Source organism: Muntiacus reevesi, chromosome 5 (genome assembly GCF_963930625.1).
Source record: "Muntiacus reevesi chromosome 5, mMunRee1.1, whole genome shotgun sequence".
NCBI classification, from domain to species: Eukaryota; Metazoa; Chordata; class Mammalia; order Artiodactyla; family Cervidae; genus Muntiacus; species Muntiacus reevesi.
In genome coordinates, this window is record NC_089253.1 from 76,704,247 (window position 1) to 76,731,500 (window position 27,254).

Here is a 27,254-nt window from a genome sequence, read left to right on the forward strand (position 1 = left end):
CGTCGTTGGGATTTGAAGGTTAATGTTCCTGTTATCATTATTTTGCTAAATCAGATAGTGTGATGAGTGGGGTGGGGATGGGCAGGCAGCAGGGAGTTAATATTCAACCAGAGACATGGCTCCGGCTCTGTGCTGTGTCCTCTGGGGCTGGTTTGGGGTGTCAGAGGGAAACAGGCCACAGCATCTCCATTCAGCACCCCAGGGTGTCCTTGGGGGTATCTCCAGATGACTGTGGCCTCTTCCTGTGGCTGCAAGAACTTGGCTTATGCTTGGAATGTGCTGACCCAGCAGCAACATGGGCTGCTGGGCACTTGAAATGTGGCTGGTCCAAGTTGAGATGTGCTCTGAGAGTAAAATACATACTGGATTTGAGGGCTTAGTGTAAGAAAAGAGTAATATATCTTTTTAACAATGTTTATATTGAGTACTTGTAAGGGATGATATGTTGAGTTGTTGTTACTCAGTCACTCAGTCGTGTCCGACTATTTGCGACCTCATGTTGTGTAGCACACCAGGGTTCCCTGTCCTTGACCATCTCCTGGAACTTGCTCAAACTCATGCCCATTGAGTTGATGATGCCATTCAACCATCTCATCCTCTGTCGTCCCCTTTCTCCTGCCTTCAGTCTTTCGCAGTATCAGGGTCTTTGCATCAGGCCAAAGTATTGGAGCTTCAGTTTCAACATCAGTCCTTCCAATGAATATTCAGGGTTGATTTCCTTTAGGATTGATTGGTTTGATCTCCTTGCTGTCCAAGGGACTCTTAAGAGACTTCAACACAACAGCTCAAGAGCATCAATTCTTTGGCACTCAGCCTTCTTTATGGTCCAACTCTCACATCCATATGTTACTACTGGAAAGACCATAGCTTTGACTAGACAGACCTTTCTTGGCAAAGTAACGTCTCTGCTTTTTAATACGCTGTCTAGGTTTGTCATAGTTTTTCTTCCAAGGAGCAAGTGTCTTTTAATTTCATGGCTGCAGTTACCATCTGCAGTGATTTTGGAGCCCAAGAAAGTAAATTCTGTCATTGTTTCCATTGTTTCCCCATCTATTTGCCATGAAGTAAGTGATAGGACCGGATGCCATGATCTTAGTTTTTTGAATGTTGAGTTTTAAGCCAGCTTTTTCACTTTCCTCTTTCACTTTGATCAAGAGGCTTTTTAGTTCTTCTTCGCTTTCTGCCATAAGGGTGGTGTCATCTACATATCTGAGGTTATTGATATTTCTCCTGGCAATCTTGATTCCAGCTTGTGCTTCATCCAACCCAGCATTTCTCATGATGTACTCTGCATATAAGTTAAATAAGCAGGGTGACAGTATACAGCCTTGACGTACTCCTTTCCCAATTTGGAACCAGTCCGTTGTTTCATATCCAGTTCTAACTGTTGCTTCTTGAGTTGCATACAGGTTTCACAGGAGGCAGGTAAGGTGGTCGGGTATTCCCATCTCTTTAAGAATTTTCCACAGTTTGTTGTGATTCACAGTCAAAGGCTTTTGCTTAGTCAATGAAGTAGAAGTAGTTGTTTTTTTCTGGAGTTCTCTTGCTTTTTCTGTGATCCAGTGGATGTTGGTAATTTGATCTCTGGTTCCTCTGCCTTTTCTAAATCCCGCTTGAACATCTGGAAGTTCTTGGTTCATGTACTGTTGAAGCCTAGTTTGGAGAATTTTGAGCCTGCCTTTGCTAGCATGTGAAATGAGTGCAGTTGTGTGGTAGTTTGATCATTCTTTGGCATTGCTGTTCTTTGGGATTGGAATGAAAACTGACCTTTTCCCGGTCTGTGGCCACTACTAAGTTTTCCAAATTTGCTGGCATACTGAGTGCAGCATTTTCATAGCATCATCTTTTAGGATTTGAAATAACTCAGCTGGAATTCCATCACCTCCACTAGCTTTGTTCGTAGTAATGCTTCCTAAGGCCCACTTGACTTCACATTCCAAGATGTCTGACTCTAGGTGAGTGATAACACCATCATGATTATCTGGGTCATTAAGATATATTTTGTACAGTTTTTCTGTGTATTCTTGCCACCTCTTCTTAATATCTTCTGCTTCTGTTAGGTCCATACTGTTTCTGTCTCTTATTGTGCCCATTGTTGCATGAAATGTTCCCTTGGTATCTCTAATTTTCTTGAAGAGATCTCTAGTCTTTCCCATTCTATTGTTTTCCTCTGAGGAGGCCTTAGAAATAGCTGAGAAGGGAAGAGAAGTGAAAGGCAAAGGAGAAAAGGAAAGATACCCATCTGAATGCAGAGTTCCAGAGAATAGGAAGGAGAGATAAGAAAGTCTTCCTAAGTGAACAATGCAAAGAAATAGGGGAAATATGTTGAGTACTTTGGGTTAAATATACGATCAGAATTCATTTCACAGGCTTCTTTTTGCCTTTTTAATGTGGTCACTAGAAAATAAAAAATATCCGTGGCTGACATTATATTTCCTGGGCAAGCACTTGTCTACTCTTTGAATAGGAGAAAGGACCGTAATAGCGAACATCTTTAAATAGTGTTGCCCTATGACTGCCCCTTCTGGTAGCACTTCAGTCTTATTCCACTGTTTAATCCTCACACTGACAAAGAGGCAGGAGCCTCCTTTACAGCTGACAAAGTGGGGGCTGCACCTTTGCCTAATGGTGGGTAAAGTGTATTCCAAAAATACATATTTTTAAATTTGGTTATCCTTTTTTGATTTTTAAAATTTATCGTCATTAAGTAGCTTTCTCAGTACATTCAATAATATTTCTCATAAAAGTAACACATAATCGTAGAAAATTTGGAAAATGTAGAAGCACGTGCAGGTTTCCTTGCCTGGTATGAGCCTACTGGGCCTGGAGGGAAGGTGTTCCATCAACCTCCCAGTCCCCTAGGACCGTGCTAACCACGGTTCGCTGTTCTCGGGGCCTCTGGCATCTTCCCTGGGTCTTTGCTGCCCTTCTGCTGTGGTCAGTGTGCTCCTCTGCACGTTCTTCACTCTCTCAGCTAACTGCGCCCCCGCCCCAGGCCAGCCGGAACTGTTTGAAATAGAGGAGATGGGCCCTGAGCCAGGCTCCTGGGCTTTCTGTGTGGGCTGAGTGGCACCTGCTGGGCTCCTTGGGCCTCTCCTGGACAGTTGGGATCATCCAGTACCAACCTCTGATAAATGAGGTGTTAAGAGACCTTGCTTTCAAAGGTTGATGGAGGGAGAAAGGGGGGCTGACACCCCACTGTCCTTAAACCCCTGTGCATGTCTGTGGGGCCTTCCTCTTGAGTGAGAGCTGCGGTCTGAGCTCCAGTGAGTCCCTGAGGCTTTTGCAAAATGTTCCGACCCCATCAACGACTGCTGTGTGTCGCGGTAAAACGTCTGCTTGCAGCTGCAGTCAGGTAGATCAGAGTCCTAGGGTGTTGAGGCTCATTGCCCACACTGTGAAGGGGTGACTGTGTCCCGGAGGGTGCCCTGCGTTGTCCTTGGCCCGCAACCGTTCCCGGTCTGTTTTCCATTCGTGCCGTGCCTCCCCAGTGTGTTCTTCGTTGTATGTTGTCTCGGGGTGTGTTTGTGTGTCACGTGAGTGTATAGCAAAGGTGATGGGAGTGGGGGCAGAGGAGACTTTTCCACCGGAGCACTCATCGTGAGCCAGGTGTTCTTTGAAAACAGTCACTGTGTATCTCCCACCTTTTTAAGATGTCTGCAGTGTCAGCAGGGGTCCCTGCGGAGCGAGGCCCTTGTCTGCCTGGGGCTGCTCCAGGGCTCATGGGGAAGGGCAGTGGGCAGCTCCTGAGCGAGTGCCCAGAGCCCTCAACCTCCTCTTTGCAGGTCTGGCTGTAGGTCTGGGCTTCGGGGCCCTGGCCGAGGTTGCCAAGAAGAGCCTCCGCCCCGAGGACCCCTCAGGTGAGCTGGGCCCTTGAGCAGGAGGGAGTTTGGGCCCTGGGAGGGGGCCTGTCAGCTCCGAGCTCCTGCCTGTGTTCCCTGAGGGTTGGCCTCCACGGGCACCTTGCACCTTGTGTTCATGTAAATGGCAACCCTGGAGTTTGGGACCTGAAGGCCGCTCTGCACCCGTCCTGGCCCATGTTGGCTCACCCACCCTCCTGGCTCCTCCGGGGCCTCCACGCTTGCTCTCTCCTGACAGGAGCCTCGGGTTTCGTTGGGGCCCCAGGTGTGCTAGGCCAGGGCTCTCTGTTTGGCTGTGGCTGAGAGATGTGGGAGCTGCTGGAGCTGTGGGGCCTCCACCCCCCTGCTCGGTGACCAGGGGTGGCCATCTCCTCTCCATCCTCAGACCCTGCATCTCTGAGGTGATGGTCATGACTCCCCTGTGACCCCAGGGCCAGCCCGGGGTCAGGTCAGAATGCCCAGTTCCCCCTAGTCTGGGTGGCCAGCTGTTGGACCACCCACCTTTCCATGGAGAAAGTTCTGCAGACTGGCTGCTGGAACCTGGGTGCTTATGGTGCTGTGTTGGTGGGTCAGGGGGCACCTTTCCCCACCTCCCGCTTGTCGGGGTGGTCAGCCAGGGCCCCTCCCCCAAGCTTGTCCCGGCGTGGGGGTGGGCTGGGAAGATGCAGAGAACTTCCCCTTTAACGGCGTTCTGGTGGCCATTAAGGGCAGCCCTGCTAGAGCCTTCTGCTCATGGATTTCTCAATGTGTACTTGATGTTCCGGGCTGAGTGCCCCCTGTCCCTATTCAGGGCTCATCAGCTCATTCTAAGACCTGACGCCTCCTCCTCCCTCCCTGAGGACCCTGAGTGGTCCCCACTGTCCGGCTGCACTGTGGCCCCTAAGCCCTGGCTACAGCCCCGGGGCCGGCTCCCCTGGTGGCCTGTCAGCCCCCTGGATGGCCCTGCTTCACCTGCAGTACCCTCTCGAGGGGACGAGAGTCCTCTCGGGGGGGAGGGCACTAGCCCGTCTTACTGGCCCCTGAGCATGTGTGTCCTTGGAAGGGGCCAGAGGACAGAGAGGCTTAGGGAGGTATTTTTAGTGTTGGTGCTGAGGCTCCGGGAAGTGAAGCCTGCCTCTGGAGTGAGAAGCCAGCCTTCCCCAGGCACAGCTCCTCCCATCCTCTGCTCCGCAACTGGCGGCTCTCCATCCCTCCTCGCCTCGTCCAAGCAGGGAAGAGGCAACCCCGGCTCCTCGGTTACAGCTGGTGGTGTCCTTTGACAGGGAAGCAGTGGCCTGGCTGGGGGTCAAGGCGCCTGGGTGCCACCACACTGGGAGCAGGACGTGGGCTCAGGCCAGAGGGTGTGCGCCCCCTTCCTGAGCAGCGCCTGGAGCCCCAGCCCGCTCTCCCCGGGGAGCGCCTCCTGGCTGGGGGGCAGCCCACCACGCCCTTCGGCTCCCTGACTCCCCCACGTTGTTCTCAGACCACCCTTGCCCGGGCTGTGGAGACTGGCCAGCTGTGAGGAGGGGAGGAAATCTCAGGAGGGCTGGGCCCTGTCTCTCAATGTCAGGGTCACTGTGTCACTCGGGGGAAAGCGCCCTCCTCCTGCCTGGGGCGGGGCCTTCCTCCTCCCCTGCCTCCTCAGGGCCATGACCCAGGTCCCCGGCCCACAGGGTCCAGGGGCTGAGCAGCTGGGGAGGGCAGAGGGGACTTAGAGGTCTGCCGGGGATGCCCTTGGCCCAGCCACCTTGGATGGCCCCGCCCAGGGGCTCTAGCTTCCGTGACTGGCCTCTTCCTGTGGAGCTGAACTCTCTCCCCTTTCTGGGACCCTGTCCTGATACCTGGTTCCCTGAGAGTGAGCCTGGCCCTGTGTAGGCCTAAAAGCTACCCTCAGATGCTGGCCTTCAGACTCACATCCCGCTTTAGCCCCTTGGCCCTGGTATATCAGAGGCCAGGCTGGACACAGCCCTGGATGGAGGGCAGTGGCATGACGCCACCTCCCCTGGTCCCGCCGTGGGATCTGACTCAGACCTGCTCTGAGTCTGGACCGGGCCAACAGGGATGCAGGCTGAGGCAAGTGCCAGGGGCCATGGGGGCAGCCTGGCAGCCTGAGGGACTTCCGGTCTAACTGGGCTCACAGGACAGAGGGCAGGACCAGTGGGTGACCCCCTCCTCGTCACCCTGAGTCACCACCCTGTACCCTACCACCTCTGAGTGTTCTGGACAGAGGTCATCTGCTCCCCTGAGTTTTCTTCACCTTCTCCCGGGGCCCGCTGGCTGCAGGGGGCTGCAGGGCCTCTGTGGGCGGAGGGGACAGGTGGGCACCCACCAGGTGAGGCTGTCCTTGACCCTGCACTCCCCTCCCTTAGGACTGCGCTCTCACCATGGTCAGTGGGCCCCGGGTGACTGTGCAGGAACTCCAGGGGTGCTGGTGACCTTAGTCCAGGACACTGAGGGGAAGGGACAGTCACTTGGCCAGGGTTGACATGCAGGGAGAGGCCCTGTGGGCCGGCCTGTGTGTGTGTGTGTTTGGAGGGTGCTGGGGGCGGGCCTGGGGAGACCTGGGGGGCCCCGGAGGGCCTTCCTCGGCACCTGAGGGGGCAGATGTGAGATGTGGAGTTAAAACTGCACTGCTGGTTTTGTGGCGCCCCGGGAGAGAAGCCCTTTGTACCAGGATGTCTGCTGGGCTCTATTTCACCACCCTTAAAACGTGCTAAACCCTGACATTTCGTTATTTTATTATTTGTTATTTTACTGGGAGAACCAGTGATTTGCCAAGACCCACAACCAGGGGCCAGTGGGCTGGGTTGTCTCAGTCTTGAGTCGGGGGGAGGGTCCTCTTGGGGTGGAATGGGGGGTCTCATGGTGGCTTTGCTCCCCCGCAGGGAAGAAGGCCGTGTTGGACTCCAGCCCCTTCCTGTCGGAGGCCAACGCGGAGCGCATCGTGCGCACACTGTGCAAGGTGCGCGGGGCGGCGCTCAAGCTGGGCCAGATGCTGAGCATCCAGGGTGAGTGTGGCTGGCGGGGGGCAGGGGTGGGGGCTGGCGGGGGTGGGGAGCAGAGGGAAGGCGTGTGTTTCAGCCCCACTGGGGATGAGTAGAGAGGGAGGTTTTCTGCTCACTGACTTCTCTTGTTTGAATCCTTGCTGTTAATCAACCTGGGATGTTTAAAAAACAGAGTCTTAAATAAGAGCCCGTGGTTGTTTTTTGGCTTCTTTCTGAGTGTTTTGGCATATCCAAAAGTCCTGGCATCTAAAAAATTGGCAAGAGTCAATTGGCTGATGGTCTGAGGGTGCTGTGGGCGAGCTCACGGGCTGCAGTGGCATGACATCGGGGTGTGGGGTATGTGGTCAGGGAAGGAAGGCGGGGAAGACGCTGTGGCTGAGCAGGAGGCGGGCTGGGTGTGGTGCTGAGTGGAGCCCGGGTCCAGGGGAGCCTCGGGGCTTCTGATGGGGCCCCCAGGGCGGAGCATCTGAGATGCTGGTGTCCTGAGAGGGAGCACAGCCAGTTCCCCTCAAGCAGGAGGAACCTGAGGCTGGGCCTGTGCCTCGTCTTCTCTGAACCTGGGGTTCAATGTGTGGAAGGGCGGAGCAGCACTGGGCCTCCTCCCAGGATGCTGCGCTGGGCAGGGTGATGGAGGTGGCTTGCGCGCCCGCCTTCCGAGGGGTCAGCACTCTGCTGTCTGCTCTGCTGCCTTCCAGACGACGCCTTCATCAACCCCCATCTGGCCAAGATCTTTGATCGGGTCAGGCAGAGTGCAGACTTCATGCCGCTGAAGCAGATGATGGTGAGGCCGGGGCTTCTTGGCTGGGGCGTGGCAGCCTGGGAGGGGGTGGGGGCTCCACAGCTGTGCTCACAGTCCCTCCCTGGCCTCTCCCTCCAGAAAACTCTCAACAACGACCTGGGCCCCAACTGGCGGGACAAGCTGGAGTACTTCGAGGAGCGGCCCTTCGCAGCCGCCTCCATCGGGCAGGTGCACCTGGCCCGCTTGAAGGGGGGCCGCGAGGTGGCCATGAAGATCCAGGTAGGTGCCCAGGGTGTGTGTGCACATCTTTGGGAGCTGCTCAGGGCAGAACCGGGGCCTGCGCTGTGGGAGCCTCTGCACCCACAGCCCCCGTGTGTCCCCGCGCCCAGGGCGTAGTGCGTGTCTCATCGCTTCTGTCCCTAGCACCAAGATCAGCACTGGGTGCTGAGAAGTATTTGCTGAGTGACTGGGAGGGAGAACAGCCTCCCAGCAAGCTTGGTTTGAGTGCGGTGGGGATGGGGACAAGTGACTGTCTGCCTGGGGCTCTGAGCTGGAGGGGTGGGGTGGCTGTTTCTGCATGCGGGTGGGGGTGCGGTAGGTGGGGTAGAATAGGGTCATGGTGGGCCCAGGGGTTACAGCAGCATCGTGGGGTCTTGGCTGTGCCCTGTGGAGGCATGGGGTCTGGGAGGCTGACGGGCGGCAGGAGGGTGGGGGCCCGCAGGGCCGTGCTTCATGTGCCCGCTGCCCTCTGCTCCCTGCAGTACCCTGGCGTGGCCCAGAGCATCAACAGTGACGTCAACAACCTCATGACCGTGCTGAACATGAGCAACATGCTTCCGGAAGGTCTGAGGCTGCTGCTGGGCAAGGGCAGGCGTGGGGGTGGGGTGCGGACTCGGGGAGCCCCTGGCCACCCTGACACCCTCCTCCCCCGCCCAGGCCTGTTCCCCGAGCACCTGATCGACGTGCTGCGGCGGGAGCTGGCCCTCGAGTGCGACTACCAGCGGGAGGCCACTTGCGCCCGCAGGTTCCGGTGCGTCTGCAGCCTCGGGCCCTCGCCCACTGCTCCCACTGTGGGGACCAGAGGGGGTGGAAGCCCCTCCAGCTCCGAGGGGCAGAAGACCGTGGTTGGGGCCTGGGGCCGGAGCCTCTCAGCCTGGGGGGTTCAGCACCTCGCTGTCCTGTGTCGGCTCCAGGGTGGGGTGGAGGATCAGGGTGAGCAGGGTGTGACCTCTCGCCCCTGCCAGGGAGCTGCTGAAGGACCACCCCTTCTTCTACGTGCCCGAGATTGTGGACGAGCTCTGCAGCCCCCACGTGCTGACCACGGAGCTGGTGTCCGGCTTTCCCCTGGACCAGGCCGAGGGGCTGAGCCAGGAGATCCGAAACGAGGTGTGTCGCTTGGTGACCCTGGAGTCCGCGCCACTCCCTGTGGCGGCAGGGACAAGAGCGCTTCTTCGATCCCCACCCGCTGATGTACCTGAAATCAAAGTTGGCTGTGGGCGGGAGGTGGGATGGGGTGGACGATGAGAGGAGCTGGGGTCAGACTTCCAGGTCTGGGTCTAGAGGGGGTCAGGCAGCCTGGAGTGGTGTGACCAGACCCACCCGGCCCCCAGATCTGCTACAACATCCTGGTACTGTGCCTGCGGGAGCTGTTCGAGTTCCACTTCATGCAGACAGACCCCAACTGGTCCAACTTCTTTTATGACCCTGAGCTGCACAAGGTGAGTACCAGGTGGGGCTCCCACAGGGACCCTGAGCTCCTCTGGACCAGGGCTCTGAGATCTGGGGGTCTCAGCCCCCCGTTGCCCTGTTCCTCCACCCCACTGGGGCAAACCTTCCCTGGTATCGCCATCCCCAGGTGGCTCTTCTGGACTTCGGGGCAACTCGGGAGTTTGACAGATCCTTTACCGACCTCTACATCCAGGTAGAGGGGAGGCGGGGGGCTGGCCTTGGCCGGTGCTCTTCTGGGGCTTGGAGGGAGGGTGGACTCCTGTCCTGATGTCTGTCTGTCCCTGGTGTTTGGTGACAGTGGACGTCACAGTCACCTCAGGTGCAGAGGAAAGTAAAAGTCACTCAGTCGTGTCCGACTTTGCGACGCCATGGACTGTAGCCCCCCAGGCTCCTCTGTCCATGGGATTCTCTGGGCAAGAACTCTAGAGTGGGTAGCCATTCCCTTCTCTAGGGGATCTTCCCGACTCAGGGAGTGAACCCTGGTCTCCTGCACTGCAGGCAGATTCTTTACTATCTGAGCCACCAGGGAAGCCCAAGTAAAGGGTAAAAGTGGATGTGCTGGCATTTGGGGGCGGGGCGGGTACCAGCCCCCTGGACCCCCAGGATCTCCTCTCCACATGCCACCCATGGTGCCCTCTGCCCAGATCATCAGGGCTGCTGCTAACCAGGACAGGGAGGCTGTGCTGAAGAAATCCATAGAGATGAAGTTCCTCACTGGCTACGAGGTCAAGGTGAGCTCTCTTGACTCAGGAGGTGCACCAGGCCTGCTGAGCCACATGCAGCCGCTGGGCCAGCTTTGGTGTTTGTGGGAAGGGTGGGATGTGGACTGCTTTTCCTGTGAAATCTGAAGGGTATTTCAGTTTGTAAGTGGACGCAATCAGAGCTGGTAGGGCAGGCCCTGCCCCCGCCGGTGGCCCAAGGCCCTCAGAGTACCAGGGCTGGTCGTGCAGCCCTTGTTCTGTGTCCCACCCCAGCCCATGGCGAGATCCTAGTTGTTGGGCTCGTTGCGGGTGCTCAGGGCCTGGGTGAGCAGGTGGGATGCAAAGCCCCCACTTCCTGTGGCCTCACTGGGGAAGGGGTGAGGGGCGCCCTGGAAGAGATCTTAGTAGCCCCTTAAATGAAGGGGTGACCTTCTTGGTGTCCTGTCACCAGACAGCAGCACCCTCCTCTCCCGACAGTGGGGAAGGGGTGCGGACACGCTGGTGGTCTCGGGTCTGCTGCCTACGAGGACTGCAGAGGCTCACCTCAGCTCAGGCCTGTGGCTCTTTCAGGACTGACAGGCGTTTTATAAAACCTCTGGATTTGAGTGCCCTCAGGCTGGGTCACACCTGGCATTCTGCCACAGACCTGCCAAGCTCCCTTTCTTTTTACCTGGAAGAAAGGTCACACATTAACGATGTTTCCTGCCCTTAGTGGTTTGAGTTCATGCCCGTCACCATGATTCAATCTGGGTGAAGCACTCACCACCTGCCCTGCCCTCAGGGAGCACTCAGTCTAGCCCCTGGGGGTGTGTGTGTGAGGAGCCCTGGGCTGGCAGGCTCTTCAGTCTCCCCTCCCTCTCCCTCCAGGCCATGGAAGACGCCCACTTGGATGCCATCCTCATCCTGGGGGAGGCCTTTGCCTCAGAGGAGCCCTTTGACTTCGGCACCCAGAGCACCACGGAGAAGATCCACAACCTGATCCCCATCATGCTGAAGCACCGGCTCGTCCCGCCGCCCGAGGAGACCTACTCCCTGCACAGGAAGATGGGTGGCTCCTTCCTCATCTGCTCCAAGCTGAAGGCACGGTTCCCCTGCAAGGCCATGTTCGAGGAGGCCTACAGCAACTACTGCAGGAGGCAGGCCGAGCAGCAGTAGCCAGACCCTCCGTCCTCGGTCCTCGAGGCGCTGAAACTAGTAGGAAGCTGGTGGTGCCTGCGCTACATTTAAACTTCGCCCGGTGGGAGAGGGTGGCCGGGCTGATGGGGGGACGCTGCTCAGAGCCCATTGTGTGTGCTTATACACGGTTTTATTGCTAAGTGGGTGTGGGGTGAGAGGAGCAGGGATGAAAATGCAGCCCCACTACTTTCTGTCAGAATCTGCTTATTGTTTAGTCATCCTCTGAAATAGCTTTCGATAAAAAGACAATTTTATTTCCTCTTCCTTTTTGTAACAGGGGTTTTTTGCTAATGTGAATGTTAACCAGAAGATAAGAGTTCTTCCTTTGAATCCCTGCCACCAAAAACAAAACACCAAAACCAGAAAAGCCTTTTTGGATTTTATTGAGTGTGTAATATCAGGTTTGTGTGTGTGTGTGTTTCTAGAATGAGATTTGTATTTTCTGCCTTTTCCTGTCCGGCCTGGATCTAGAAGTGCTGAGCTGAGCAGTGCCAACAAGTACTACTTTGCCAAGCCAGGCCCATCCCACACCTGCTGTCTGGCTCGTTGCTAGAGGCTTTCTTGAGAACCAGAGGTTTCCAGAGAACTGCCACCTCCTACGGGGAGGACAGGAGCCACGGAAGGAGAGAGGGCCACACGTGCTGTCTCTGGGCTCCAAGACTGGTGTGTAGGGGTCCTGCCTCCCGCCCCAGGGCCTTGATGTGCACATATCACCTGCTTGGACCCAAGGGGTCATTTCAGGCTGTGTTAATATTCGTACAATTCTTGTAATTGTCTGATTTAACTTGTTTCAATTAAAAAAAAAAAATCCTAGCATCCTGGCATTAATTCTTTCACTTGCAAAGGCTTCTGAGCCGATGGTGATGAGCCCGAGGTCATTGTTACATTCTTTCCTGTCTCCAGATGCTTCTGCAAGGTTTGGCCTTGTTCCCACCACGAGGCTTTTGGTACCTGAACCCAGAAGGCTTAGCCCATGTTCATCATCAGAGAAAGATGGCAGAGTTGAGTAGGTGCAATGGACTAGTCCTACAAAGCTGAAAGCATTTCTTCACTGGTCCTTTACAGACACTTGCCAACCTCTGCACAACTCCTGCCTCTAAAGCATGGTTTCAAACAGTGAACCAACAAATAACAGACAGAAATGTCTATTACATGTGAAATGGAACAGGGAGGGGTCTCAGAATAATTACTTAGCTGCAGGCCAATTTAAGATGTCCTTTGTTAAGACCACCCAGGCCTTCCTGTGTGGCCTCAGCTGTGTTATTCTAACTTAAGCACAAGTTGTGGGATGTGTCTGCTGCTTCTCTGCAGTAAGAAGATGGAAGAGCAAGCAGTCGCCATGTTCAGGCAGCGGTGGCACGGGTCGGGAAGTCTGGCTGGGCGTGGGGGCGGTCCTCGTGTGGTAGGCTCCCTTGTGGCAGCACGCAGCAGGGCGGCCCACAGATGCGCAGGCAGAGCCTGGCCCTGCAGGCTGAGCACCAGGGGAGTTCTGGCCAGAGAGGGGAGCTGAAAGCCTCAAGAGAGTCAAACACTCTTCTCACCTGAGCTATGGAAGGAACTAAGAAAAGTCCTAGATTAACTCCCCATTCTTCCAGTGTAACGAGGAAGCTGGCTGAGGAGGGAGACAGGCAGAAATTGGGGTTCGAAGAGATGAAAAGAGTCAGTCACTTTTTCTCCATTCCTCAGACTTCTTAATCAGGGGAAAAAAGACAAAATACTCAATTCTAACAGTTCCCTGTTTTATTGCAATACATCAGAGTCTGGTTAATATTAAGTGATACCAACGTAAAATATCGGCGAGGAGTCTTGTTACATTTTTGACTGTCCCACCTTAAATATTTCTGTGCAAAAGAATCCACACCATTGTTTGGTAGCAGAGAATCTCTTATAAAGTTCTCTAAGACACTGAGGGGGTAAAACCAAACAAAATAAAGAGTGATCAGAGGCCAAAGCAGTTACCTTTTCCCCTTCCATACACACTTATTTGTCAGCATTATATTCTAAACAAAAAAATGATTACACCCAGGCCATGCAAAACTGTACAATAATATTACAATGAGAAAAAACCCTAAAAAATTTATAAAATAAATGATATTACACTATCAAATAAAAAGGCAGGTCATTTTGTTTTCATGAAATTTCAAGGCTGATTTGTTTTTCATCCGTTTCCCCCCATAAATGAAATGTTTGTGTGTGTGACGGTCGTCCCTGGGAAGGGAGAGAGGAGCGCCCGGCCTGCCATCCAGCGCTGAGACTCGAGACAGAGCTCCAGCTGAAGCGAGGGCCCCTTATGAGCAGCCTCTGCAGAGAACGCTGGACTTGTCACACCGAAGTCATAACAAGGGCCCAATGAAATATCGTGCGGCTTGTCTAATAAATGCAGGGGCTGGGCCAGCGAGAGGAGGGGAGTGGGGGGCCCGATCACTTCCCTATTGAGCCCAGCAGACTGGAGCAGTGGTGAAGCCTGGCCGCTGCTGAGAACACCCCTCCATCCAGAGAGGGGATGCTGAGCTTGACAGCGCTCCGCTGAGCTGGGAGACCACAGAGCTTGTGGAAAAACAGCCCTGTTCTACCTGGGGGGTCAGGGATGTCTGCCCACCTCTCTCTACTCTGGCGTTTCTTTAACGATACCTGAGAGTCCATAGAAATGCAACTGGTCTTTCACAGAAGGAGATGTGGCCACTGAGAAACAAAACGACACGACTCTAACCATATGGAAGGCAGAGGGAGGCTGAGAACCAGCTGGGGAATGACAGATTGTTGCTGTAAACAAAATAGGGATTTCAGAGTCTTCCCTGAAGCTTGGGTACAAGCTCTGCTTGGAAAATTAAATAGATGGGCCCTTTTTAGTTGTGTTTCACAGCCTTAAAACTATGCTCCCTCAGAAAGAAGATTAAATCACTAAGTGTAGGTGTGTGCATGCACGTAAGGGGTGTGTGTGCACATGTGTAAGGGGTGTGTGTGCACACACATAACTAAAAAAGTTGCTTTAGCAATCATTTGACAAGGAGGAAGGCTTCTGTTTTTGGCAAAAAGAAATATATATATATGTGTGTGTGTGTATATGTATATATGTAATTTTATACACCCAAAGCACATAGCAAGATTAAAGTAGAATTCAAGAGTAGACAACAAATTGGCTGAACATAGATAGCACCAAATATCAACACATCTAGACTATGCCAGAAATGCCTCTTATTTTTCCTTTCTACTGAGAAATAAGTTCCTGCTTCCCCATACGTTTCTTTGAATGTCCTGCATGAAAACAAAGGATGAGTTCAGACGGCAACATCACATCTGTTCAGCAATCTTTGTTACTGATCCATTTCAGTGATCACTGTTTTTTGTTTCTCTAGAATCCATCCCCCATCTTCCCAAATCATTCTTTTCAAGAAGCTTCTGACACTACCTGCTTCATATTGGAGAACGGGGACAAACCCAGTTGAATGATCACTATCTTGGGAAAATATCCCCCAGGTCACCACCCGTGGCAGTGTTTCTCCCCCAAGTCTCCTCCTACTGGACACGAATCACATTTGGGACTGCTCTCCTGCTACTGTTAAGACCATTTCAGATTACTGGAGTATAATCTACTGGGTTGGAATTACACCTCCCAGTGAGTCCGACAGCCAGGACAAGCCCTTATCTGCCCTGCCGGGGGGCTTCAAGGTATGACTCACTATACTGGTGTCCAGACTTCAGGTATGGTTATTTTGATCCTAAAAGCATCTAAAGTAAATAAGCACCTATAGGCAACAGAAACTTAGTTGTCAAAGCTATAAACTAATGGCTTAGTGTGAAGTCCAATGAATCTCAGCTGGATCTGCCTCCGCTCAGAGGAGAAAAGGGGGGCAGGAAGAGGCGAGGGGAAAAGAAACAAGAGGGTGGGAGGGTCTGGAGGAGAGTGGGCCACAGGCACTCAGCAGCCGGCTGGCAGGCTCCCTCTTCTCCTGGGAAGTGCTAAACTTAAGGAGTGACTGGAGTCATGGCAATAACCAGACTCAAGGTTTGACTCTTGAAATCTAAACGCACAAAAGTACTTTCACATAACACTTCTTCTCCAAAAGCAAAGGATTTAGAAGGTTAGAATTGTGCAGTGATTTATGCCCATCCCAAGTTAAACATAAATCTGAGCAAGCGCCAAGTTCAGGATGTTTAAATGCCAAACCTGTTATTATTTTAAAATTCTCTACTGTAATATTTCACAATATAATGCCCATACAGGACCCTTTCTTCCCTCCCTGAACCTCAGTAACCTGCTCCTGAGAGTGGCATCCTCTGGGAATAGTCCGGCTCCCTGTGGCCTGTGGTGGGAAGCGGAATAGCTGTGGCTGGTGTGTGTGTGTGTGTCGGTGTGGAGGTGGTGGTGGGCGGGTAAAATGACAGTGCTCACACACCAAGATCCATACAAGCAATGGCAGGAACGCTCTTCCATTTTAGCTGAATTTTAAAGAAGAGAGCAGAAAGTCTGTTGGTACTTCTCAGGGAAATTTAGATAAAAAGTAAAAGAGAGGCAGATTCTCTGTATGGCCATGAGATATTTTTATTTCTATCTTTCTCTACTCATGTGCTTAACTGGTGAAATGACTCTGGAGAAATAAATTCCTGGTTCTGCATCTCATTTCCTTATGGCAATTAAAACAGCAGGATTCCAAATGGAAATGGGACTAACACATCATAGCTAGGAGGGAGGCAAAGCTTCCTTGCTCAGGAAGGCCAAGCTGGGCTGACTTCCTGTGTGTGGCAGGGATGAGCTGTCCGCTTCCCACTCCATGTGGGAAAGAGTATTTGGTTAAGGCTGTTCAAGTCCTTGCATTTGAGGTTTTACATTATTTGGTAATTAAACCCCTTTCCCAGGCTTATCTGAGGACGCTCACACCCCCCTCAAAACAGATCCCTCTCTGAAGAGAAGCTGGCTCAGCTGGGGGATACAGGCCTCACTGCAAGGGGCGGGGGAGGAGATCAGCCAAGGGAAAAAAGCACTCTGCTGAACCTTTTTATGGCCCTTCAAAAACTACACCATTCCCTGTGTCCTTTCAGATGGAAGGGATCCAGAAGGTGACAAAACTGCGTTTCTACATTCATCTGCAGAAGATAGCAAAATATAATAACAGATGAGAAGTGTGGTTCAAATTCTACTGCTAGAAATAGAAATGTCTTAGATAGAAGTAAATCTGCCTTTTAATGATGCTGCTGAAGAGGCATTAAATGTTACAGTCTGGTTCCCAGTTTACACTCCAAACTGATGAAACCAAAGCCTTAGAGCATCTCCTAAAGCTCGCAGGTGCCCGCGTCCATCGTGAGAGAGGCAGGTTTCCCCCGCCTAGCGTGAGAGCTGGTGGTAAGGGGATGCTTGCTCCTCCCTCCCTCCCTCTTTACACGCCAGGGCCAGGCCTTTCTACCCTTTCATTTTTAGGTGGAAAACAGACAGGAAACAACACATTTCTTTAAATTAAATGATCTCTCATATATGCATCCATCTTTCGTTGAATACAAGATGCTTCTTTTTACTATATACATTCAGTACTTAACCTCTACAGTTGTGTATTTATTTAAACTCTGTTCTGTAGTAAAATATGCATTGTTTTAGTGATAAGGGATTTACTGGCAACGATCAGGTCGACATTCACTGTGGTGCTGAAGGGGCTTGGCGCGCGCCCGGGACCCACTGGCGAGCCCCATGTGCTGTCTCAGGGCTACATGAGACTCTACTGTGAAAACAACGTCTGTCTAACCTTATTCTTATCGCTTACATGTGTGGAATCTGTCTACTTAAGCTACCTTTTAGGGGAGGGGTGAAATAGTCTGGAAAGCAACGCTAAGTGTGTGAAATGAAATCAGTATTCATCTAAGCTGCTCAATGAAAGTCTGCCTTTATGGTTGTTGCTGTTAAGTTGAGGGGGGCATGGATGAAAGTCCTAGAGGCAGAATTCCTGAACCCCCGCCCTGCTACTGCAGTCGGCCCTGGCGTTTTCAGGCAGAGGTTGGGGAAGAGATGACAGTGAGAGGAGGGGGGCAGTGAGGGGAGCCCAGAGCGTCTGAGCGTGGAGGCTGCTCACGGTCCCAGCTCCCGCTCACGGGTCCCAGCTCCCGCGGTCCGTGCTCTCCAGAGATAGGCTCTTGGTCTTCCGCGGCGACACTGGGCTGGGAGGACTGCTCAGGTTGGAACTGTTGGAAGCCGTGGAATGCCGCGGAGAATCCGAGTCCTGGGAGGCCAGAGGAAGACGTCAGGGAGCAGCAGAGGGTCAGGAGGGGCTCGGGCCACACGGGTCCTCTCCAGCCACCCTGGCCAATGACTGGACATGACTTTTCTACAACCCGTTTGCCAGTGCAGGAGACGTAAGAGACTTGGGTTCGCTCCCTAGGTGTGGATGATCCCCTAGAGGAGGGCATGGCAACCCCCTCCAGTATTCTTGCCTGGAGAATCTCATGGACAGAGGACCCTGGCAGGGTGTGGTCTATAGGGTCACAGAGAGTTGGACATGGCTGAAGTGACTTAGCACGCATGCATAACTTCTCTACTGTGGGTAGAAAGCACCTTTTCTGTGCTGAGTAAGAGGCACAGAATATAACAAAGCTCCTAGTCCTTTCTGCAGGTCTTTGGAAACATAGGCTATTTTCATACAAAAGCTATTAGAAGTCTGAACACTTCCAGGGTAACTGCAGTTTGCAACCCAAGTGACTGGCTCCATCACCCCTGCTGGAGGAGCACGTGGCCGATACCTGCTACAATCCAGGCGGCAGAATGGCTTCAGGAAATACATTCACCTGTCTGGTTCAGGACCTCTCCAGAACCTGTCTCCAGGAGGAGCTGCTCCCCACAGGCACTCACCTCTCCGTCGTAGTCCCGCGCTGGGGCGTCGCTTCCCTGGTCCATGCCTCCCGAGGACAGCGAGCCCTCTGATGGGGAGGGCATGGGCTGCCGCTTTGCACTGTAGCTGCCTCCAGAGAATTCTCTCTTTAATGCACTGCCGTTCTGTGCAGATGACCCTACGGCACATGGTTCGGGTAAAACTACACGTGTAGAAGGGGATGACCCTCTAGACAGTACACAGATGGCTGAGGTGAGGAGCCCTCCTCCCTGCTTAACGCCCACTGACGGACAGTGAGCTTGGCTGTGGGCCCCTGACACTGAAGCCCACCCTGGAGCCCAGCCACCGGGGTGGCTGGATGAGTGGGCAGCACCCGCCAGACTCTGCTCTCACTGGCTGTGCCCGGGCTGCCCTGCTCCCTAGGCGATTCCGCAGAATCAGTGCCTCCAGTCTCTACCCACGTGCTACTGTCTCAGTGAGTCTTCCCTGCTCCCTGGGGCTTCTACAGCACTTCTCATCACGTCTTTCATAGCATCTGGATATTAGGTTAGAATTATGTGCCTGCCATTCTTTTAATGGATGGTCCTTGCCTCTGGAGGCCCCTGACAAGAACGGGGCAAGGAGCAGATGGTCAAAGCACACATGCTGAACGATGAAGCCGAGAACAGATCTCAGAAAAAGGAAGATCAAGCCACCTGATGATGCAGAACTGTCACTTAGCTTCTAGAGAATTTTCATTAAAGACACAAAGGAACGTAACAGAGGCCATTTTCATTCCACAGGGCAAAAAGCCCCAGATAAAAAAACAAGGTGTGTTTCTTTAAACTCACCCTCTGCTTTGATCTTAGAGTTGGGACACATCAGAGGACTGGCGACCACCCAGAGGAGGAAAGGGGGTGACCAGAAAAATCTCGGAAATGTTGGGCTACTGTTAGCACCTATGTATGTTCAACTCAGCACTCCCTACTATTTTTTAGTTTTTAACCTAAACATGTTTTAATTCTGTTGAGCTTCAATATTAAGATCACCATTCAAAAAAGACTGAGACTGTGTTAAGGCTTTAGCACAACTACAAGGTATCGATCGTTTCGAGTTCTGCTGGTTTAACAAAGCCCTAAAATTGAGTTACGTTACATCCAGAATTCAGTGAAATGCCAAGAGGTGACTGGTCAAAGCATATGTACTTAATGATCACCCACATTCAGATGTCTTCATAGACTGAACAGGAGCCTGCCTGCTAAAGCCCTGCCCTTGGTGATCTGACAGCTTCCTTCCAGCCTCTTTCCTGAGTCCCTCAAATGTGTCACCATACTCTTCTTACTGCAGAAGTTACCAGTGCTGAGTGTATGCTACGTATTATATTATGGAGCTTTAAAAATACCAGTGGTGGGCCCCATCCCAAACCAGCAAAAGCAGAATTCCCAACTTAACTTTTAAAAAGCCCTTATGATTCTAGAATGCATCTCAGGTTGAGAACCATTGACTCAGACTTACTCCCTAGGAGACCTGCTCCCTCCCAACACTCCATCCTATTTCTAGAGGTGTCTGTCACTAGACACGTGCTGATTTTCATTTGTTGATGTGTTTCTTTGGATAGGCACTCTGCTTTTTCGTTGCCAATCTTCTGTCTTAGATTATAACTTAATTGAAGGCATAAATCATTTTTTTAAGATTTCTCTTCCAATTCCATGCCTAGTATAGTCCTCAATTTAACAAAAGCCATAATGTGAAGTTACTGTTTTAAAAATCTTGTCATTCTGAATAAAAAACCCAAACCACCAGAGAGTTCTGCTGCTCTGCTTACTAACCTAACTGTGTGACCTTAAGCAAGTTATCTTGTCGGAGTTTCAGTTTTCCTCATTTGTAAATAAGAACATGAATTCTACCTTATGGGGGTCTTGTGGGAACTGAGCACTCAATACACAGAGAGTAAAATGTCAGAGGGATGGTGTCTGATGGGGCTGCCTACTGCTCAGTACGTTCTTCCTGGGCTCCTTTCCTCCATCCTAGTGATCATTTACAGAACCTCACTTCTGCGATTTACACTTTTCAAGTTTGGGAAAATTCCTTTCAGAGAAAAATTACACTCAAACCACCCTAATAAAAAAACTGAGATGGGTTGTTTTGAACAGCAAAGGGGACAATCTGAAAACTGTGGTCCTAGGCAGGGTCTCTTCCCAAAAGTTCTGGGTGGTGATTTAGGAGGTTGGACACTTCTCATCACGGTTTGTAGTATTACCTGTCTGTCTCCCAGATGGACTGTGACCTCTAGAGGGACCCCATGATGACTTTTGTAACACCTGCACTTGCGCAGACAGGGCGTCACCCCGCCGCGTCTGAGACACTGACACGGGTGACGCACAAATGCGCGGCTGCTGCTTCGCTACGGATGAGTCTCCTGCCGCCCAGGCTACTTACTTGCTGACAGGCCACTGCTGGCGCTCATGGAGCGACCGGGTTCAGGGCGGGACTTGGTGATAGACGGAATACTGACCGAGCCACTGAATGCTGTCCGACTTTCCTGAGGCCGAGGGTTCTAAGATCAAAAGACAAAGAAAAATTCTTCATCCAGGGAGAAACTGATTTTTGACAGAGAGGTCTATTTTTCACCCTAATCTCAAGAAATAAAGTTGTTTAGACTATAGTGATACAGAACACGAAACAGATTATATAATCCCTCCCACCCCCAAACGTGCTAAAGCCCTCAAAGAAATAGACCTCAGGCCAATCAAACATAAGTGCTTATCCTTATACTCACCGAAATACTTATCAGGAAATAAGAATTTTCTGTTGTTATTGTGAGAACAGTAAGTGAAAGTTATGTGGTTAGAAGTGACAGTGAAACGTAGAATTACATGGACATCTGCGGATAACTGAAGCAAAGTTTTTACTATGTCTGAGATTTTTATTTCCTTAGGAAAACTCAAAAGCTGAAGAAGCCGGTTTAGGAGAGAGTCATGTAAAAGCATGTTCTTCTCAAGTACTCCTTCTACTATTCTGACACCAAAAGTGCCATCTGCATGTTCCCATGTTAGTCACCAGGCAGCCTCCCTGCCTCACAGACAAAGCAGCATGAGTCCTGAATATGACGTCTGTAACCATCACGGCCGGGGTGAGGTGATTTAACTGGGGAACGCTGGAGGGAAAAGTTCTCCATCTAATACTGAATGATTCTGGGGCCCAATGCAGGAGAATGAGCTACGGAATGCTTTGAAAGTTACAGACAGGTGGTGTGTAGGACCAGCCTTCTGAACGGCTCCTCCATGGCCCCAAACTTTTCAGACGAGAAGGGGTGTTGGGGCTGGCTGGTACCTGAGAGAAGGTTACAACAACACAATTAACGCAGGGCCCAAGCCAGCAATCAGGAAAACATGCACTAATACATCTCTTGAAAAACTCCAACTTACACAGTTTAAATAATCACACACATTGAAAGTTGGCAAGCTGGCTGCCTTCAAATACTACCACTGCCATTTTGGTTCATATATCAAATTTGCAAAGTCCATGTAATTCTTATTGTGTTATTTGTTTAAAGCAAATGTTTTACCTTTTTTTTCTCTAACAAAATAAAAAATTTAAAACGGAAACAGTCAGTGCTAGCATTTCAACATCCACTCATGGGAGCCACCCTGTGAGGTGCCAGTGACATGCGTACAATGCAGCAGAGCAAAGATCAGAAGAGACAGGAGTATCAGTTGAAACCTTTCCATTTTTACTGTTTTTGCTATGAACCTTAAGGTACCTTGGTGTTGTCCTTTTCTATAAAACAAATCTACTCTAGAAAAAATGGCAAAAATGAAGGCCTATAAAAATGCCAGTGGCTTAGTAACACTGAATACTGAAGTAATAAAAGAATGAGACACAGAAGATGTGCTCTGGAAAAATTTTTAAAAAACTGCAAATCCAACAGTTTTATCATTTATCCCTCTGAAGTTCAACTTCATTATAAAGTAACATGAAACTTAATCTGATGATCCTTTCACAAATATGCTTAAGATTAGGGTAAAATGTCCACTAATAGTAGTGTTTCTCTTTATAGATGACTAACTTAAGTAACATTTCCACCATCTTTTACATCAAAAATTCTTGACTGATTAGTTCATACAACCTCCTCTAGAATCCACTAACTGTAATCTGTTACCAAGCAAACAAAGGCTTAGTTTATCATAAGTCATCTTATGTCATCAAATAAGACATGTAAATAACATTACAGTTTAATGTCAGTGACAATGACATTTAAAACGCAATTTAAAATAATTTTATAATACAAACAAAAATAGAAAAACTCCCCCTACACGTAGTTTTCTTATTGGAAAATGACTAAATATACAAATAAAAAATGGATGCTATTTTTTTCCTAAGTCACAGGAAATGGGTTTGCGTGATATAATCCAAATATTTTATTATCTGCAAAACAAACTTGAGAAAATACCCTCTTGAAGTCAGTACATATTTCTTGATGGAAATAAGGATATACAGCTTGAATGGCTGCTGGCTCTCTGTCCCACTGCAGAGCTGCTAGTTACAAGGATGCAAGGCTGCATGGAAGGACCCAGGCCACGATCCCCCAGAATGCAGCACACTCTGCTTTTCTGTTGTGTTGATTTACTTCTCTTACTTTGGATCCTGACTAGCATTAAAGGTGCACCAGCAACTCAAACATTAATAAGACTATCTTCTTTTGGTAATTTTTCCTGTTATTCACTGATACTACTATACTTTATATTTTTAAGAATTGTGAGCTCTTTGAAGGGGGTTTATTGTAAATAAAAGGCCTGTAGACAGGCCTACTAAATATAGACGTCACTAAATATTAAAAATTTCTCTGAACTGCACTGGTTAACGAGCCAACAAGCTATAAAGAATTCAGAAATTCTAGGACCTGTTTTTTTGTTTGTTTTAACAGAATAAAGACTTACTCGGGGGCTATTTCTTACAGTATCTGTAATGAAATATATCATGATGGGATTATCTTATATTAACCATAGAAAAACCTTCAATACTGTTTTAGAAATAAAACTGAAATCTTCCCTAGTCCTTATCTTTTTCCTCAAAAGAAGAAACAAAGTAGAACTTGAAGAGAGAAGAGGAGGAAGAGGAAGGACAGCAGTCTGGCAGCAGAGAAACAGGTCAAAGGAAAACGTACACAGAATGTAGCCCTTGGCAGTGTTACTTATTGAAGCCAGGCAGAGATCCGCACATGGTTAGTACAAGTTAACACCTAACTCGGCTTTCATACCCTCAGAGTCATAAAGCTTGGTGTACCGGGGACAGAGCGCAGAGACGGGGAATATTCAGGGTTTATGGAATCAGGAGAGAGAAATTTTTCAGCAGAATTAACAGTCATGTGATAGATGTGCTCAAAGTTGATCGGAGAGGAGATCAGACCGGAGTGATGATGAGGGGATGGATAAGGAAAACCCGGCTATCAAAACAACAGAAAGAAAAAAGGTAATGAGGTAATGAAAATGGATTCACCAGATATATGTGACATTTCTGACAACATGCATGTAGAAAAACATGAAGCACCTTGAATCAATAATTGAATCCATCATGAAATACTTTTAGGCCTAGAAAGTTAAATTTTGTAATCTTCTTGCCAGCTACTTGAAGAGTTGATTTGCAAAAAGTCATTATTCTCTTTTATTGCTGTCATCAAGATGAGTAGAAACCGGACTTTCAGAAATACAAGTAGACTTCTGAAATTTAGTTGAGTGTTCTCCTCTGATTGTGATATAAAAAAACATGGCAAAAAATCTAAACAAAAACATTAAGGATAGAAAAAGCAAGAAATAATCAAAGAACGAGTGAACCTACTACTACAACCAGCCTCTCACCAGAAGCGTTATGAAAGTGTTCCTTGAGAAACTGAAACCACTTTCCTATATTTACAGACTTGACATGTGTTTGCTTTTACTGATCTTATCTTCCTATAATGAGTAACTCTAGAATGTACTGTATGCCTGGTGGCTCCTGCCTGCAAAGCAGGAGATCTGGGTTCGATTCCTGGATCGGGAAGATCCCCAGGAGAAGGACATGGCAACCCACTCCAGTACTCTTGCTTGAAAAATATCATGGACGGTGGAGCCTAGTAGGCTACAGCCCATGGGGCTGCAGAGTCGGACACGACTGAGTGAGCAACTGAGTGAATGGAATGTACTAATTATTGGTTTATCTATAAGTAGCCCAAGCTTATCTCCACTTAGACACCTGGAGAACGTTTTTTCTTAACAAAGGAACAACATTTTCTTCAATGTTCAAGTGTAATTAAAAAAAATGAAATAATGTAACACTAAAGACATAGAACAAAGTTTTTCAAAACAAGGACTCTAGTTTTTCATGTAATATAATTTGTGGATATTTGGAGACATCACTTAGCACCCAGTCACCTTCTCTTATGGGAATTTTCAAAGTTCATTTCTTAAGAACTATATTTCAAGTAAACATCCTAAGAACACCTCATTAAAGACAGAGATTGAATGACTTCTCAGAGAGATGCTGACTGATATTCTCATGAGTTGAGATGAGGTTGCATTGTTAAAAAAAATCTGATAAATTAGGGAAGTTTAAAAGAAAGTCTCCTATATAAGAAATTATTTTAAATTTAGAGATGTGTGTGAAATCAATACTTGCTAAAGCTCTTTTCCAAAAGGAAAAACTATTCATGGGCATATAACTATGACTTTAAGAAGCAAAATTACTTCTTTAAAGTCTAAAAGGTCACTGAGCTAGAAATTTTATTTATTAACAATTTTAGGAACAGGTGAAAGACTACAAGTTTTATGTGCTAAAAAAAAAATGAAATCTTTTAGAGGTAAAATATTACTCTTTAATTCAGCTCTGAGACAAATCTATTCTTTATTACCAGTATTCACTTATGAAAAAGGTAGATGACAAAAAGGATTCTAGGAAACTACTACAGTAAGACACACATGCTATTTTATATTAACTGCTTATATTCTCTTGGTTCACTAAGCCACACATGAAAGGTTCACACTGATATAGGAGAAAAATAAAAAATGACTCCCTTACCCTTACTATCTTTTCCACACTCATGAGGCAAACAACCTGTTTCAGTATCATTTTGGTACAAAGGAAACAGAATAAGCTTCCAAAGACATTCAGCAAACTTTCTAAGCTTATAAGCATTTCACAGGAAGGCAATACTGATTTGAATAAGTTAAACATAAAAATGTCTGGGGTACATGCTCTTTGCACAAATGACAACCTAGCTTTGGTATTTGAAAGTGCTTCTTATATGTGTTAATATTAGATGAATTTAATTCATCTTTTTATTTTTTGGAATAGTTCATTAAATATAGAAAACTACAGTGGAAGGAACATACTAAAATCTGAGATTGAAGTATCACAAGCTTTTTAATACATGTATACATATATATATATATATACAGACACAGATATAGACATGCATATTATTTTCTTTTCAGGCATGCATATTATTGTGTTGTTACCAAAGTTTACTCCAAGATAAGCACAGTTCTGGTAAGACAGTATATCAAAAAATATTTGTTAAGTGATTAAATGGATGCTTATGAAAAGTTTCAGCTTTTATGTTCATAGCTAGTAAAAGGAAGAAAGTCAGGTGAAAATAAAGTGAGATTGTGAAAAACAGGAGTTCAGACACATAACATTTTGCTACAATAAATACTCTATGTACAGGTGAACAGGTTTCAAAAATTTACACCAACTTCTTGTCCTGGAAATTCAAAAGTGTTTATATGATAAAACATGAAATGAACATTAAAAACTGAATTGCACTGCTAGGGCAAAAAATCACTTTTGTTAATGACAAAAGAACCAGTGAGGCAGTCAATGGTTAACAAGATCAGTGACACAAATACTGAAAATCAAGAGGTCTAATGGGAATAAGTAGCCAGCAGAGAAGGCCATGTGTCATGGAGTGAGATCAGGGATGAATCTTTGGGAAATGCTATCTGAACTTATTTTGCACAGTAATTAAGACTGGATCTTATTTTGAACAGCAACAACAAAAATAGAGATTTCCTTTAAGTGGTGGGAGGGTAACGGGAGGAAAAGGAGGAATACTGTGATACAAAAATTATTACTATGTTTGAAATTTGACATTTTGCTTCTGTGTACATATTCAGGGTGTAGAAAGGCCAAGTCTTATTGTATATGAAGGTCTGAAAGAATTCTGAAACATTAGCAAACTAATTTTTCACTTAGTCAAGCAGAGAAACATTTTATTAAATCCTGAAACTATTTCACCTTAAGGAACAAACTGTGGGATGTAATAGAATTTATAGAAAAATTTTCCATAATTCTTTTTGCTATGTTATTAGAATATAATGAGAGGAAAACTATATTCTTTTTTGTGCACAAATATGAAGCAAATGTGAAAGAAAGCTTAATTTTGAAAGGATAATACCCCTTAAAACTTTTTTCACTAGTGAAATAATTTTGTGTTTGTTGATATGTTGCTTTGCAACATATGGATGTATTTGAAATCAGTATTCCTCCTGGCGGGCTACAATCCACAGAGTCGCAAAGAGTCAAACACAACTGAAGTGACTTAGCATGCACACATCCCTCCAAATGCTAACTATGTAGCAAGTGTTAAAAACTATTTATTATTTAAATTTCAAAAAGTTTCATTAAGATAGTACATAACACTTGTTCTATCAAATATAAGCTGTACATATATTCACATTTCAACTGTTTATCATAATTAAAAATTTCTCTCTCCTAAGGTACTTTGTATGTGACACTGTAGCTTCAATGACAGAGGCTTTGAACTATATGGTTCCATTATGTTTACTTCTGAGAAAAAAGGAAACTCAGACTTAGGGATTTCAGACTGAGGACTTAAACAAATGTTCAGAATGGGAAAGGAATAGAGAAAATTCTGAAATCTGATTCCCAGGTAAAAACTGAAAAAAACAGTGTATTAAATATGATAGATAAGTAAAACAGTTTAATATTTAAATGTGACCTTTATTTAGGCTCAAAATTTTCAGCTTAATATTTATGTTCAGCCTTAAATTTCTTACTTTGTTTTAATTATTATATCAAGATTGGCTGTAATCTTTTTGCATACTTTATATTTACCCAGCACAGCTAATAAAAATCCCCATTTCAAAAGGATATATGACCACTGTGAATGATTTGAAAGGAAGGAATAGTACTATAATCATACAATGTCTTGATGATAATTGGTAAAAAAAAAAAAAATGACAGCAGGAATGTCATATTCATTCATAAACAGGACCAAC

General features: G+C 48.2%; 2 protein-coding genes across 12 annotated transcripts in view; one reads left to right on the plus strand and one right to left on the minus strand.

The window, feature by feature from the left end:
• COQ8A (coenzyme Q8A) overlaps nucleotides 1–12,001 on the plus strand; it is a 45,158-nt gene extending 33,157 nt beyond the window's left edge. The window contains exons 5-16 of one of the 2 annotated variants that reach the window (XM_065935574.1): nucleotides 3,786–3,860; nucleotides 6,725–6,847; nucleotides 7,540–7,625; nucleotides 7,722–7,862; nucleotides 8,345–8,426; nucleotides 8,520–8,613; nucleotides 8,828–8,969; nucleotides 9,194–9,301; nucleotides 9,439–9,504; nucleotides 9,956–10,042; nucleotides 10,880–11,206; nucleotides 11,466–12,001. In XM_065935574.1, coding sequence (XP_065791646.1) covers nucleotides 3,786–3,860; nucleotides 6,725–6,847; nucleotides 7,540–7,625; nucleotides 7,722–7,862; nucleotides 8,345–8,426; nucleotides 8,520–8,613; nucleotides 8,828–8,969; nucleotides 9,194–9,301; nucleotides 9,439–9,504; nucleotides 9,956–10,042; nucleotides 10,880–11,167 — 1,292 coding nt within the window. In that variant the 3' untranslated portion in view covers nucleotides 11,168–11,206; nucleotides 11,466–12,001. Of the gene's footprint in view, nucleotides 1–3,785; nucleotides 3,861–6,724; nucleotides 6,848–7,539; nucleotides 7,626–7,721; nucleotides 7,863–8,344; nucleotides 8,427–8,519; nucleotides 8,614–8,827; nucleotides 8,970–9,193; nucleotides 9,302–9,438; nucleotides 9,505–9,955; nucleotides 10,043–10,879 lie in introns of both variants that reach the window. The other variant, XM_065935572.1, reaches the window with a different exon arrangement.
• A 909-nt stretch (nucleotides 12,002–12,910) lies between these two features.
• Nucleotides 12,911–27,254, minus strand: part of CDC42BPA (CDC42 binding protein kinase alpha) — a 292,676-nt gene continuing 278,332 nt past the window's right edge. For 6 of the 10 annotated variants that reach the window (XM_065935568.1, XM_065935565.1, XM_065935563.1 and 3 more), the window contains 4 exons: nucleotides 23,240–23,425; nucleotides 20,419–20,536; nucleotides 18,021–18,178; nucleotides 12,911–17,394 (listed from right to left, as the gene is read on the minus strand). In XM_065935568.1, coding sequence (XP_065791640.1) covers nucleotides 17,263–17,394; nucleotides 18,021–18,178; nucleotides 20,419–20,536; nucleotides 23,240–23,425 — 594 coding nt within the window. In that variant the 3' untranslated portion in view covers nucleotides 12,911–17,262. The remainder of the gene's footprint in view (nucleotides 17,395–18,020; nucleotides 18,179–20,418; nucleotides 20,537–23,239; nucleotides 23,426–27,254) is intronic. The other 4 variants (XM_065935570.1, XM_065935569.1, XM_065935567.1 and 1 more) reach the window with 1 other exon arrangement.